General features: G+C 33.8%; 1 protein-coding gene across 1 annotated transcript; it reads right to left on the bottom strand.

Annotated features, from left to right (window-relative positions):
- Positions 1 to 9,231: 9,231 nt before the first annotated feature.
- On the bottom strand, positions 9,232 to 10,764 carry LOC131055551 (UDP-glycosyltransferase 85A5-like). The gene is made up of 2 exons (XM_057990017.1): positions 10,245 to 10,764; positions 9,232 to 10,154 (listed from the first exon to the last, which is right to left on the bottom strand). Exons 1-2 carry the CDS (start codon positions 10,762 to 10,764, stop codon positions 9,232 to 9,234), a joined length of 1,443 nt encoding a protein of 480 aa, XP_057846000.1.
- Between the last annotated feature and the right edge of the window lie 6,004 nt (positions 10,765 to 16,768).

The raw sequence follows: 16,768 nt of genomic DNA, 5'->3' as shown, positions 1-16,768 counted from the left end.
TGCTCATGTTATCATTTCCTCCAAATATGATATAATCCATAAACATTTCACTAACTAGTATCTTATCTCCTTCAGATTTGAGATATATATTGCTATCTTCACTAGTTCTTTGAAAAACTATCTTCATCAGGTGTGAATGTAACCTCTCATACCATGCTCTTGGTGCTTGCTTCAAACCATATAGTGTCTTGTGCAATTTGCATACCATGTCCTTCTCATATGTCAAAGAATAACCATCTATCTGCTCAATGTATACTTCTTCCAATATCCCATTCAAAAATGTTGACTTCACATCCATCTGATATAATTTGAATCCCTTATATGCTACAAATGCAAGTAAAGTCCTGACACCTTCCAGTCTAGCAATAGGTGCAAAAGTCTCACTATAGTCTTCTTCTTCTTCTTGTACATAACCTTTGCAAACTAATCTAGCTTTGTTTCGGACTACTACTCCATCCTCATTCAGTTTATTACTTGATACCGAATTAGTACCTATCACTATTTTATTCACCGGTCTGAGTACTAGGGTCCATATGTTGTTCTTCTCAATTTGATCAAGCTCCTCCTCCATTTCTTTAATCCAATAATCATCTCCAAATGCTTCCTTAGCAGTTCTAGGATCAATGGTAGAGATCATGCAAGAATTTTCTCTGATTCTTCTTTTGGTTAACACTCCAGCATCTTTATCTCCAATAATCTGGTCAAGATTGTGACTGAGTCTCATATACCTTGGAATGATATGATCATTATCTTTAGATTTTTCTTCTTCATTATCATCATCTTCTTCTGAATCTACCTGTTCTGGTTGAACTGGTACAACAACATTCTTTTTACCAGTTTCACTGGTTTTGGTTCCACAATCAGAATGCAAGGATCTTCATCCTCTTTCTCCACATTGGTTTCCCCTAAGACTTTAGGATACTCATCCACTCGAACATCAACACTCTCAATAATTCTCTATGTCTGGTTGTTGTAATATTTGCAGGCCTTACTCTTGGTGGAGTAACCAAGAAATATACCTTCATCACTTTTAGCCTCAAACTTGCTAGCATAGTCACCTCTCTTAATAAAATTTTTACTACCAAATATCTTAAAATAACTGACATTAGGTGATCTACCATGCCAATATTCATAAGGAGTTTTATCCTTCCCTCTTTTTACCAATATCTAGTTCATAGTGTAGATAGTTACGTTGATAGCTTCTCTCCAAAAATTTTTTGCTACTCCTCCTTGTATCAACAACATTCTAGCAGCTTCAACAACTGACCGGTTGTTCCTCTCTACTATACCATTCTATCGTGGTGTCCTCGGTACAGAAACATGCCTTTTGATACCATTTCTTCACAATATCTAGTGAATTCGACTAAAGTAAATTAACCACTTTGATCAGTCCTCAAACACTTTATCTTCTTGCCACTTTCCTTGTTAGCTAAAGCCCTGAATGTCTTGAACTTACTAAATTCTTCTATTTTATCCTTCAAGAATGTGACCCACATCATTCTTGAGAAATCATTAGTGAAGATCATAAAATATTTGTCACCTTGAATACTTTTGGTACTTTTGGTCCACAGAGGTCTGTATGAACCAAATCTAACAAATGTTTCGCTGAAAAAGATTTTCTCTTAAAATTTGAGGATGTCATCTTTCCCAACTAACATTCCTTACATAGAACATTAACCAGTTTGTCCAACTGAGGCAAACTTCTCACTGTCTTGGACTTGCTCACTTTAACAATGTTATCAAAATGTATATGACAAAATCTCCTATGCCAAAGCCAACTATCATCTACTTTAACAATTAAAAAGTTGTTGACTTTAGGATTCAGGTGAAACAGTTTACCTTTAGTCTGCTTGCTGGTTGAGCAATCAGTTCACCTTTGCTCCCATAGATTTTGCACATTCCATTCTTAAATTCCAATGGATAACCTATGTCATTAAGTTGAGCAACACTCAAAAGACTATGCTTTAATCCTTCAACCTAGTAGACATCATATGCACTACTCTTTCCATTAAGAGAAATAGTTCCCTTACCTTTTAGCATGTAGGGTGAGTCACTACCATATCTCACAACTCCTCGATCAAAATCCTTCAAAGTAAGAATTTTTCTCTAGTCACTGATCATGTGGTGTGAACAACCACTATCAATGATCCAATCATTAGAATTATCCATGTGAGAAACTAATGCTTTCTGATCAGATGTCTCCTCTTTAATGGCTACAAAAGCAATGTCTTCATTAGCATCTCCCTTAGATTCCTCATCAGTGATACCACCATCAACTGCAATAAGACAATCTCTTTTGCCTTTTGCCTTGTATTTCTTAAACTTATCACTCTTGTGCTCATTGTCACCATTAGGGTAGTTAGTTGCAATGTGTCTAATCTTGTTGCATGCAAAACATTTCAAAGGTAATTTACCTCTGTACTTATCGATTCCTCTGGGCAAACTCTTGGCCAACAATGCTTCAAGCTCAACCAAACTCTCTTCATCATCAAATTCTCTATTGGATCTAGATTCATAACTGTGACTGACATCTCTAATTTTCTTCATAGAAGGGTTAGAAACTGAAGCTCTAAATGTAGATTCAAATTTCTAAACACTACCATCATAGCCATTTAATTCAAAAGAAGCAAGCTTGCCAATGATGGAGTCAAGGGCTACCTTAGTTTTGTCAATATTTTAGCTCCTGAATGGCTGCAACTTGGATAGCGTAGACTGGTAGAAGGGTTTTCAACACCTTACTAATTACTGTGGCATCTTGTACTTTACCACCAACACTCTTGATCTCACCAACTTTCTCTTTGATCCTCTGACCATACTATTGTATATGCTCACCTTCAACCATATGCATGTCATCAAATTTTCCTCTTAGACTCTCTTCTTTGGCAATCTTCACATGCTCATTACCACTATAGATCTCTTCAAGTTTCTTCCATACCTCATAAGAGTCTCTAGACCATGGGCATCTACATACTCTCCATCAGACAAAGAACTGATAATGGCCTCCAATGCTTGATTTTTTTCTTGTTTCTCTTTCTTCTGACCATCAGTCATAATCATATTAGGTGAAACATATTGAGTACCAACATGTTCCCAGTATTGACTTCCTAGACTCTTGATATAAATTTTTATTTTATCACTCCATATTCTGTAGTTCTCTCTATTAAACTTTGTACCTTCTTTCTTCATCATGCTCTACAAGATATTTACCTCAAGTTGTTAGGCTTAGACCTTAGAGCACCTAAATAGCTCTGATGCCAATTGATGGTATGATGATAGAATAAGGATCCGGTCAACTACTAAGAGGGGGGGGGGTGAATTAGTAGATAAAAAATAACAAAAACTTTCACCAGTCTCAAAATCAACCTCTCTAAGCAAAATCTAGACTAACTGGTTTTAACACTGAACTTCTAATGCAATATTACCGACAAGTTAAACTGGTTGACTGTTATAATAGACTAATAATAAAACATCTCTGAAACTCACAAACCATTTAACTGAATCATTCAAATACTTTACTAAGAGTAGTTAAAACATATTTCACAATGCTACCGATTAACATAACATATCAAAGTAGATTTAGCAGTTAAACAATTCGACCACAATAAACATATAACCACAAAAACATTCACCACTTGACACAATATTTTTTACGTGGAAACCCAAATGGGAAAAAACCATGGTGGGGATGAATACCCACAAGTATTTTGAACTCTTCTGAAGTTCACCCTGTTAGGAGCCAAGCCTGTTAAAGCTTTACAAAAGTCTTGTTAAGAATAGATCCTATTAGGGACCACTCGGTTAAGGGATTGACTATAATGCTCTATTAGAAGCAATACCCTATTAGGAGTGACCTCAGTAGAGGATTTTAAATCTAAGCTAATGGACCACTTGGTTAGAGGATTTGAATAACACTAAGCTTGTTACAACTTACTCAGTTAGGGGATTTGACTGTTGTAACTGTTAGAAAACAACAGGGGTTTGCTGATCTATTTGAATAGAACTATACTTTCTTGTTCAAATCCTTTTCATGCTCCTATCTGCCTTTACACAAATTGCATATACATCATCTGGTTCAACAACTACACTATCATACTCTCAACTACAAATTGCCAACACTTCAACAAAACAACTCATCAACCTTATAAACAAATCAATAGGTCGGTAACACATCAGAAACCTAATTCTCTCATAGAGATTACAAACAAATCAGTTCAAGTATGACCATTGGATTACATAACAATCATTGCACATCATTCAAGATGTCCTTGACCACTCCTTAATCACCACATCATCAAAATTTGTAACTCATCACGCGGTTTCCATTACATGCAATGAACTTGCTTATTCCCAAGACAAAAACGGTTATCTCTACGCACTAAAAACTATTTGAAAATCTTATCATACAACATGCATACGTGGCATAATCATTACCACTCATTATTTGATCATAAACCAATACAACTGATTCACCAAACTTCATCGGTTAGGGTTTAGCATATCAACACTTGTAGGGTTTACTGGTTCATCTCTCCATTTCATAGCAATACCAGTTGCAGTTCCCTTCACTAGCTCTTCCTACCAATTAAAAAACAACATTATAACAACACTGTTACCGGTTAATTGACATCAATGACAACATAACATTTCATTAATGCAATCTTCATGCAAATGCCAACACTAAAACCCAATCTAGGACCATGATCACCACAACTGCATTTACCCTGTATTTGTGCATGGTCTTGTGGAAACTCTCCCCCAATAGCATTGTCATTGTATATGGTGAAAATGGATAACAACAATATTGAAAGGTTAAATGAATTCAACCACTAAACCCTAGCCCAACAACAACAAAGATCCACCATAACATATGAAGATTACCTAAGACAATGCAAATCAAATGAAATCACAAAGATTATACCATCACATTTCCAATAGGGTTTGAATCTCCATTCTTCCTATCTCCATTGATCTTGCTTGATATATTTGCTCTCAGATTTTATGTGCACAAGAGCTCAACAAAGAATGGAAATGTGGTTCCAAGTAGGATCGCATGTAAAAGGCGTAGTGTAGTCGAGTGCGCAATTGAGTTAGGATGCATAGATTGATTGATTAGGGTTGATAATGAAGGAAGTATCCTCTTATATAGAAGACACTATATGAAATGGAGGGATAAGATTAAGAGGTGTAAAAGATAAATGGTCTGCTATGATTAGAGGGTAGGTAGAGGAAATAAGAAAATAATGAGAGGGTAGGTAGTGTATGAATTAAGAGATGAATGACATGTGTCATAGGTAGAAAAGGTTAATGAATTAATTAAATAAATAAAGATTTATTTAATTAATAGAAGAAGTGGGATTAATTAAATAAATAAGATATTTATTTAATTTAGGAAAATGATTATTTAAATAAATAAATGTATTTATTTAAATGAGAAATAAGGCTAGAAGAGGATAAATGAATTAATTAAATAAATAAAGATATATTTAATTAATAGAAGAATTAGGCTAAAGTAATTAAATACATAAAATATTTATTTAATTAGATTGGACAATTTTAGGTGTCTACATTTTGCCCCTCTTTGAAACAATGTAGCTTGTCGTGTTGTTTCAAAGAAGATGATATGAAGTGATACAAAGTTGCTCCAAGATGGGAATGATATGCCCCCTCGAGAGATTGGATGAAAATGTCTGAAAATATCGCAGACAATCTCTCGATAAGAAAGAAAGGCTAGAATGGACTGACCAAATAGGATAGAGTGACAGAGTCACGGGATAAAGAAGATTGGCTTTGGAGACGAGGGCTAGGGCTAGGGATAGGGTAGTCTATAAAATAGACCACGAGGGGAATACATCCTCATTGTCATCCACACATCCAAGAGATCAGAGTGCAGAGAGAGAATAGAGCAACAATAGTTAGCAGCTATGGCATTGGTGCATAGATTCGATCGCGTTCGCCAATTTCAGAGGCCAGCTGACGCAGGAGAGCTAGTAAGTACCACAAAACCTATCCCAAAAATAGTAAATTACAAGTTCTCTATTTTATGCAAGTGGAAAAATAGTAAATTACGGATTTTTTTTTTAACAATATCTATGCATTAGGTATTGATGTCTTTGTTTCAATAAAAAAATTGAATTTCAATACACAAATTATTTTATGCATAACAACATGTACACCTATGTCATTATTATAATTAATTTAAATTAAAAAATTAATTAAAACAATGCAATAAAGCATTATGAAACAAAATGAAAAGCACTAAATATTGGTGTCAAAAATATACATTTAAAAAATTAAAATTTTATCCCTTTTATAAGAAATTTATGCATGGTGACATTAATATCATTTAAAAAAAATTTATTTACTTTTAAAAATAAGTTATTAAAATATATGTTAAAAAAATTAATATTGTTTACTATAAAAAACAAATTATTAAAATTTTTGTGAAAAATATTATAATTTAATTTCAAATTTAAAAAAAGTATACATGTTTAGAATCTATAGAGAAAATCCCATAAAATCAGTCATCTTCAAATTTTTAATAGTTTAGCTACTATATGTGTTAGAAAGTGAAGATTTAGTTGAGAATGTTGATTTCAATTTCCTATTTCAACCAAAAAGTGGGACTCACTATTGTGTGATTACCCTCTATCAACCTATCCCAAAAATACATTTTGAAAGGGTACAAATTTTGTAATAATATGACATCCCTTCTCATTTCACAGTTTAAAATATCCAAATGAACAATCTAAACTCTTGAGTAAGGAAATATAATTAGGCAATGAGAAAGTTAAAAAACTGAATGATTCAAGTCTTCTACAACAATTGTGATCAAGTATGTTATGGTATTCCATGTTGCAAGAATACACTAACATGTTGTATGACTTCTTGAGCATCACATCAAGATTTGTGTGAGATTCTTTCAAAAGATTTCATACTTGAGATAATATCTCGTCATTTTAGCATTTTGTCATTTGATTAGTCTTTGTCCTTATAAGGCCATGCATCCTATCACATTGCCAAAAATTATGGATGTGAGAGACCTAACATAGGGTTTGATATAGGCAAGTCCCTATCAACATAACCCTTTTCCCTATTTTATATTTGTGTAGTTGTAGATCCAATATTGAGAAAGTTACAAGTGAGTAGAGTAGACAATAACAAATAGTGCCAAAGTATAAAATATTAGTTCTTAAGGTAGCAAGGGAGGTCTAAGGATGGGCAAAACAACCAAAATGAAAAAACTTGGGAGCTCTCTCTGACTGTCTCTCATGGTAGCGTTTTGCTAGCTGCTTTTGGCCAGACGTTCCTCATGTGTTGCTTGTCTCCCTCTAGTTTTCCTATGGCTGAAGCTGGGGGCGAGGGGGGGCTTTACGGGCTTCCCAACAGGTTGGGTCCCATATCATTGTTGCACATGACTGCCATGCTTTTCAAGAGAACCCTCTGATGGCAAATTATTCTTATTTCCCTTCTTCTCCTCAGTACCGTTTTGACCTTTTCACAGAACTTGAATCTTTGACTTATGCAAGGAAACTCCAAGGTGGAAGCCCTACGAAGATGGGGAAATCTTCTGGCAGTCTTGCTCCTTAGGATAAATGTGTGGTTAGTGCACATCAAGTGGAGGTACCTGATGTGTTAGTTAACTCAACCATTGCTGAACTTAGCCTCTCCTTGGTTGGGAATTTTTGGGCATTTCGTCCTTGATGGAGGGACTTCGCGGGGTCATAGCTTTTGACTTGGTTGTCTGATTGGGCTGAAATTCTACATGGACATAAATCATGAGGAGTTGATTGGATTGTCGACCTTTTCAAAAAGGTATTATCATTGGAATTTCAATGGTCGAATCTAATGCTATGGTCACTGATCTTTTTAGTGGTGGTGCTGGTGGTTTTTAAGGATCCTTTTAGTTTCTATTGCTATCTTGGTGGGCCTAAGGCCAAAAATTGGTATTTCTGTGATTTCTGAATAAATCTTTACCTCTTTGTAAAAAAAGATTCTATAAAATTATGTTGTCCTTTCAATGAAACTAATCAATTAAATTTGCATGAAAAATATTTTGAAACCCTAACAAGGGATTATTTTAATAGAAATTAGATAAATAAAAACCTATCTTCCTCTAGTTGTTATTGAAGAAACAATTGCCTACAATGAAAATGATCCCTGCCATGTTTTCTTTTATAAATGTATGCAAAATGTGTTTGTGTAGACAAGCCACATGAAATTGGGAAACACCATCCTACAACCACATATATTTTGCAAACGACACCTATATGTTTGTGTCAAGAGAAAGTTTAATGGTTTAACCAAAAAATAATTGCCATAAGAATCTTAGGGTATACACCTTATAATGCATCTCTTGTGATTTTATTGGACAATTGTTCACTCTTCCTTTTTTATATGAAAAAACAAAGCTATCTTCTTGCTAGAGCACAAGTTTAATTGAAATGAGAGGAACCAATACCTATCTTCCTATAGTTCTTGAAGGCATAATTGCCTACTATAAAAAGGATTCCTTGCGTGTTTTTTATTACAAATGTATGCAAAATGTGTATGTTTAAACAAGCCACGTAAAATAAGGAACTGCCTTCCTACTGCCACAAATATTTTATAGAAGACACCTATATGTTTGTGTGTCACAATAACATTTCATGATGTAACGAATAAAAATAATGTCATTAAAAACATAAGATATACATCTTATATTACATTTCACATAATGTTATTAGATAAATATTTTTTTTTAATGAAAACCACAACTATCCACAGCAAAAACACCAACAAACAATCATTGTTTTTTTCATCCATATTTAACAATTTACAAAATTAATTAAAAAGAGAAACATTAGGCTTCACCTTTCATATTTCAACAAGAACTAATGACAAAATTGCTTAACCGAAAAGATTAGTTCCCCACCTTATGAGCAGGAACTAAAAAATGTAGTGATATTAAATAAAGTAATTATTTAATATGCATGGAAGAAGTAGAGCTGGTCACGTTCACTTGTTGAAAAAATTACTTATAGAAGGACGGTGAAGCAACAATTCAGATCACACCTCAATTGTGACTACGCCAAGTTAATTTACTGAGGACTTTAAACAGCGTAGTATTGGGAAATCAATCACGCTAAACAGTGACTTATATTGGGATGAAAAAGCAAGAATTCAGGTCACACTTTAATTGCGACTATGACAGGTCTATTTGCTGAGGACTCGATGACGGTAAACACTGACTAATCAAGTGTTTTTCATGGCATTTACGAACTTTCTGAAGTTGATATTAGACGACCCCCCTTCTCTCACAGCAGTCCTTACCATATTCTTCAGCGTACTCATTTTTTCACTTATCTCAGCACCTTCCTTACTATCTAATAACCTCTCGACTATCTCCTGGACCTCACGTTTCTCTATAATCCCTTTCATGTTTGCATTCAAAGTCAGCCCGACTCTCCACTCTTCTAATATAAAGGAGCTGTCTATAAACTGGTCTGCAAAATAAGGCCAACAGATCATTGGAACACCCATGGTGATGCTCTCAAGAGTTGAATTCCACCCGCAGTGCGTGACGAAGCAGGCTACAGAAGGATGGGACAAGACTCTTAGCTGTGGAGACCAGGACACAAAGCAGCCAAGATGTTTTGTGCGTTCCATGAATCCTGAAGGCAGCACTGCAGGCTCTCCATTAAGTAGATCACACCGCAGAACCCACAGAAATGGTCTCTGAGTGGCCTCCAGCCCCAGGGCAAACTCCTCCAACTGTGTTTGGTTCAAAATAGCTACGCTTCCGAATGCAACATAAATCACAGATTTCGCAAGCTGTTTGTCCAGCCATGAGAGGCACTCAACTTCCTCTGTCCAGAAGCCCGTGCTCATTGTACCCATTGTCCTTTCCGATTGGGCATCAAGAAATTGTGAAGGAATTAAGGGACCTATGGAATAAACTTGATCTTCTTTTGCAAAGGATTTGTGAATTGGGATTTCTAGTTCATTCACAGTATTGGTAAAATGGAATAGCCCTTTTGCGCTTTCAATACATCTAAGGGTCATCAGGAAAAGAAACTCCTGATCTTCGCTTCCTGGAAGGAGCCATGGAAACTGACTAGAATGGATTTGGGGCGCCCAAGGAACGTATTCGACCATACGATGATCAGTAGGTGTACCTGCCACAACAAAATCAGAAGTAAAAGGTTGAACAATATTCCTTTTAAAGAGTACTACAAATATAATACACGAAATCAGTGGTTTCTTACCTTCGGAAGTTATAATTCCGGAAGAGATAAGAGTTGGAGCATGATAGAAGGTGGAGTATGAGGCAGTAAGCCCTGTCCAAAAGACAGCTCTTGATATATCCAAGTGCTGGGTTGCCTCTAATACCCAGTAGGCTGAAATTAAGTCTACAATCAAGCAGGTAACAGCCAGTCCCTCCTCCTCTTGGATCTCATCAACCAGTTTACAAAGTAAAGGCCCACAGGTGGCCTCCATTGATCTCACCATCTTCGAAAACTGATTTCGACTTTCATGAGGACCTAATCCATCAGAGATCGACAATAATCGAATACCGATTTCTTGAGCCTCTCTGACTAAGCTCGACTCTTTGTTATTATTAGCTCCTACCATGCGTTCGTGTTGATAGTCGGTGTTAACAAACATAACAGCAAATCCCTCCTCGACTGCAAGCTTCTTCGCTAGCTGAAACATGGGATTTATGTGGCCTTGTGCAGGAAACGGGACCATAACAGCAAGGGGCTTCTTGTTTAGAGTACGACCCATTTGCTGTTTCACCTCAGAAAACTAGAATTAAGAAGAAATTGCAAGCAAATATCAGCACTAACAGTACTAATTGGAGAATAGAATGCGGGATGCTGCTCTATATAAGGCTTTCAGCACAGTATAAAAGAAAAGCATATAAAAGATACTTCGGGACGCACTAGAAAGGGTATCTTGAGGGGTCGCTGAATAATATTTTAAGCGCTTGAATTTCAGAAGGATTTTTGGAAAATTCTAAATTATTAAGACAAATGGATGCCTCGTTGAAATGAGACACGACATCTAGGGATATTCGAAGAAATGTGTACCGGTATTGCAGGCTGAATACCGTAAGCAGCCAAAATTCTTGATAATTCTGGAGAGTATAGATTATAAAATCTTTTAGGGTAAGATTCTCGTTACTTACTAAGTAATCATAGAGCAATGATTTGTGTTGATATTCATCTAAACGCATTGAAAATATCAAATAGCTAAAAACATTCGGGTGACGTCCACTTATGTCCCAGGTAGAGTTATTCGAGAGTTGTCTTAGTTTTAGCTCTTGTCCTTTCAAACTTTAATATAATAACGTATAGATCGAGTTTTGGCATCGTCTTTTATTGTTATATATAATAATTGATTTTATGATAATCTTCGTCGCCTTTTGTTTTCTCATTTATGATGAGTAATTAAAGTAAAAAAGTTTGCATATGAACAAATATGTACAGACACATTTTATTAAAACGAGAGGAGATGATGGTGGGAGATCATATGGAATTGTAGGGAACAAAACTTATATGTTTAATTAATTTAATATATAGATGTTAATCAATATATGATTTTAGTGTCTAGTTAAGTATTTTTCTGTAAATTTATTTATCTGAAATTTAAATTTATAAGTTTTTATTATAAATTAGTTATTTCACAATATTGTTAAGATTGTTTGTTATTTATTTTACAGTCTATTATAATTTAATTGCATGTAGATGGTAGAATAATTATTAATTTTTCACATCCAAATAAAATTAGATCTAGAGTAAGGTTGTATTAGGTCTCATTTAATTAGATGATTCATGCACATAATTTATTTACTCCATTTTATTTTACTAGATATCAAAATTTTGAAAAAGTGGATTGCACAAATATAAAAGAAATTGTTGTTGCACACATGCTTAGATATTTTTCCATGACTAGATATGCATCTAAACCATTGACAAAGTTATCTCTACCCACAATCAAGACATAAATCTAATATCTACCATATGCCATAACTCTATTAGGGATACTTGAATTGCACATGGATGATTTGAGTTCTTATAATACCTCCTTTCTCCTCTATTTCTTTAATTTTTCATTTATCTATAATTTTTTTTAATAGTCTTCTCTTTTACTCTATTCATGACGTAATGAAATTTATTGCCTATGTTAGGAATCACTAATAGCATCATAAAGGACCCTTCATGAAACATAAGGCTTGTTTTCTTAGAATAATAATGAGTCAGTAAAACAAACTAGATTGCATGTTGTGAAATTGGTTTCTATTCAGTAAATAATTGGTAATGCATACTTCATAGTATTGAAATAATATAGATAGTCATAAAAAACAAGTTAAGAAGTGGTTTAATATCTCTTGTCTATATAATAAAAAGGTAGACTAATAAAATTAATCGATGATTCCCAAAAATACACAGTAAGGTTTCTTGAGAACACAACAACTACATGCAAGATTCAATAGAAAAGAGAGAGATCAAAATGGATAGAAAATAAAATAAAGATAAAACAAAATAGGTAGTTTGACACATGATAAATAATAGAATAAAGTAGCCTAAATTAATTGTGCACTATGCATGGGAGGACCTAGAAATGCTTGTTTTAATGTTATTCTGCTTCTACCTTTTATAAAGGTTCAATGATCATAAAGTTAATTAAACTATTTGAAGGTAGGTAGAAATAAAATTCATTTAAAAGGGGATATATTTTCTAAGAAGGATAAAATTGAAGATATTAACATGTAAGAGTGGACCAATGATCACTAGACTTTTTACATAAATATAAATTAATCCCTAAATTATTATATCAAGAGGTAAGAATAATGCCCCTTTTTTTTAATGGAAGCATGAGATTTGGTCTTTGGCCATGGTCTAGATCAATATACCCTACATAACTATCAAAAAAATTGGGATGTGACCAAAATATTGATGTCTTATCCTAATGCTGGGAAAATGGAAGATAATATAGAAATAAAATAGTGCATGGAAGAGTAAATACTAAATAAATACATTCTTAGAACCAATGTAGAGCTTAGAAGCTTACAATACCATAATAAAAAAAATGTACACACATAATAGTATAATAATAAGGAAATAATTAAATTATAAAACCATTGGACAACAACTACTTACATTAAGTGCATTGGCCACTCAACTGATATTACACATATATAATATCCTTTTGAAAAATTATATAGACTCCCCATATATCAATAAGGAGGTCAAGATAAATATCTAAAGATAGGTTCAAAATATAAAGTTCTAGTTACCCAACTTGAGAGTTAGAGTTTACCTTAAGCTCAATACTGCCACTATTAGAAACTACATCTAAACTATGAATGTGCATGAAAATGAGTATTTAAATTTAAATAATAACCATAATGATGTACATTGCCCCCAAAAGAAAAATTTAAGGATATATTAATAATTTGGTAAGTCTAGTGCTAATTTTTTTTATCTTATTGATTGTTGGTGTCCATTTTATAGCCTATTTGTATAACTTCATTTTTCCTTGTAGTATAAAACCTTTTATCAATAGCTCAGTAGACTTTTATTCAATACATCATGTAAGATAAAAGCTAATGGCATTAAATATTATACAGGTTCTCAATAAAGCTTCAAATTTTAAGGTAATACTGATCCTACAAAAATTTAGAACTATTTTTTTTGAACTTGAATCATTTCTTGATGATATCATGTTACATCCTTAAAAAATCTAAGATTTAGTGCTCTAGCACAAAGGAGGCCATAAAATATTCAATTTTCTTATACAATGGGTTATTTATGAAGATCTAAATAGTTTGAACCATCTTGTTGAAAAAAGTTCTCTTTGTTTTTGCCTTGTAATGACTTTATTTCTTCTTTAGTTGACTCTATTTTTGTTTCCAAGTTATTTTTCACTTCATTAGACTATTTATTAGTTGATCTTAGGTTTATATTTAGGTTTCTAACCATCGCAATAAAATATATTGGCTAACCATTTTTTTCATGAATATTATTATATTACTAAAGTCAACAACATTTATTTTTATCTGATGGGTTGTGGCTTCAGTTCTTCTAAATTATTTTATAATACTTCAATGATTACCTGATCTACATCTATATTAGTCCTAGTAGTTATGAGAAAATATTTAAGTTGCACAACCGTAAATTTAACACCAATCAATTTTTTCTTGAATTTGTTAGTTTGAAAGTCATTTATTTATATGGCACTATGTACTACCTCTACCACTTAGCTTTCTAGTGCTTTCATATTCACCTACACAATTTTTTTGGTTATTTTGATAAAACCTTATCCACTCTAGATGCAAGAGAGTTAGGACCAATCAATCAAACTACATGCTCAATGGGAGAAAAAGGTGAGAACTCATATAACTGTGATGCATGCTCAACACTACCAACTGTAATAAGCTCTCTACTATGCAAATATTTGATGAGAAATAATTCAAGGGTGAGCTCAACATTCTTACTCATTACACTATCAATAATTTAGTAAATGAAAAAGAGGTTGTAAGATAATGAAGGGAGACAAAGGACATTATTTAATGTACCACCATCAACTTTAATAGAACCATTCCTAGAAACACTCATGTAATTATTATTACCGATCAAAATGTGTATAAATGTGCCATCCTCGAAAGAGGAGAAAATACCCTCAGATGATGCCATATGATGAGAGGCTCCCAAATCAAGAAGCCACTTGCTAGACTAAAGGTGAATTTATGTAAAGAGAGCATGGAATTTTATCTAGTATTCACCTCATGCCATAGAAGGACCCAGAATCTCAAGGTCATGAAGGGGTAGAAGAGGATGCACTAGATAAAGGCGAATGAATATGATTCTTTTGAAGAATATATTTTAACTCATATACCTACTTTGTAGAACAATGATGTTCATCATGTCCTATCCTAGTGCAATAGGCATACTTAGGCTTGTACTTCTTAGATGAAGACCTCTTGGAAGAGGAGAAATAATTTAAAACTTATGCATGAGACTCTGAATCTAGTTGGGTAGAGCGTAAACCTAAATGATTCTTCTTCCATTTTTTCCTCATAGATGTCTAAGAAACCAAAACCTATGATATGGACCCAGATACTAAATCAAGTTATGTCAACTTTGCCTATTACTGTGTCAGGTGCTCACAAAACACCTCAAATGAAGGCATAGTGAAAGTGGTAACCAAATAATCCATGGTGGGATACAATGACAAAGAATTGAAAGAGTCCTCAAAGCTTTGGAAAAATCATAAAAGATGCACTCTTTGTGAACCTTGTCGTTCCCACGACCTTGTAAAAGTGGTCTGATCATTAATTTGAAATTCTCCAAAAATTCCTCAATGGAGAGGAATGAATTATGTACCAATTATGTCATATCTCTCTTGAGTTGAAGATCACATAACTAATTAATACCCTCAAAAATCTCCTCAAATTTAAGCCACCTAGCCCTACAAGTGTTGCATGAATCAATATGGAACTAGAGACAATTTAAAACACGGATGCCTATCAAACCCATAGCCTCATCCATCTTGTCCCTATGCTAAAGGATCTCAAATGGAATTGTCTAATTTGGTTGGGTCTCATCTAAACATGACCATAAACCCCTAGATCAAAGAAAATAGTCACCTTGGTCTTCTAGTTATGATAGTTATGGGGTGCATGTTTCTCAATATAGGGTTGTACAATTGGAATTGGTTTTCAAATTAGGAAAAAGGTAGGATAGTATGTGAATCTAAAAGATGATGATTCTACCCCTCCATAGAAAAAAAAAAAAAAAACCCTTTTACAAATTTTAAGCTAATAAATGATGAAGTAATAAATAAATCTTAACTGTATGGGTACTTGATGAAAAACTCTAGAAAAATGGACCTAAGATATATGTAAAGGAATCCACCAAATTTCCAATATCTATTCGTTTGCAAAAAAGAGGAGTCTAGATGTACAAGATATGGCCCCATCAGTGAAAAACTAAAGATCTAAATTCATAGGACTATTACAAAAAATTGGAGAAGAATAAATAAGAGAAGCCTATACCATTAAGTTAGTGCTAGAATCAATTTTCTAATGATATCTCGTTTGCACAAGTTCAAGCCTGTATGCCAACATTATGGCCAAAAATCCACATGCGGGTCAAAATGCAAGAGATAGGGCTTGAAGAGGCCTATTTGGCATTGGAATTGCTAACATTGACATGATGTCAACAAAAAGATGTCAAGATATTCCATTTGACCTTCTAATTTGGTGGCTAACATGGTGCTTACTCAATGAGTTGACTAGACACAAATGATGATGACATGGGGATGACGTGTGATGATGTGGCATAATTTAGAATATTTTAAATAAAATATTTCTTGTACAAACATAAGGCTACATGCATAGACATAAAAAATGTAAGGAGACTACTGTAAAAAAATTCATGCCCATTTTTAAAAAATATTTATTTTTTAATTTTGTTGAAAAAACTGATTTTTATTTTGCATGATTTTGTAGATTGGGAAAAAGTAAGCCACATTGAAAGGCCTTTAGAAACCTCTTGGGGAATCACTCTATCTACCTCTCCATTCAAGATAAGAATAAAGTACACTAGTTGTTAAGTAACAGTAGATCACACGTTTTTAAATATAGAATAAAAAAAGGTACATCATACAAATATTCTAGTGACCTTTCTTAACTCTCTACCTGAGGATACACATGAAAGTTGTGGATGATAGTGCAATGCACTCACATCTCATATAGACAAAGAACAAAGCTTGTTTGTAGAGA

This window comes from Cryptomeria japonica, chromosome 10 (genome assembly GCF_030272615.1).
Source record: "Cryptomeria japonica chromosome 10, Sugi_1.0, whole genome shotgun sequence".
NCBI lineage: Eukaryota > Viridiplantae > Streptophyta > Pinopsida > Cupressales > Cupressaceae > Cryptomeria > Cryptomeria japonica.
Note: the sequence above shows the minus strand (reverse complement) of the source record. Positions and strands in the feature narration are given on the sequence as shown.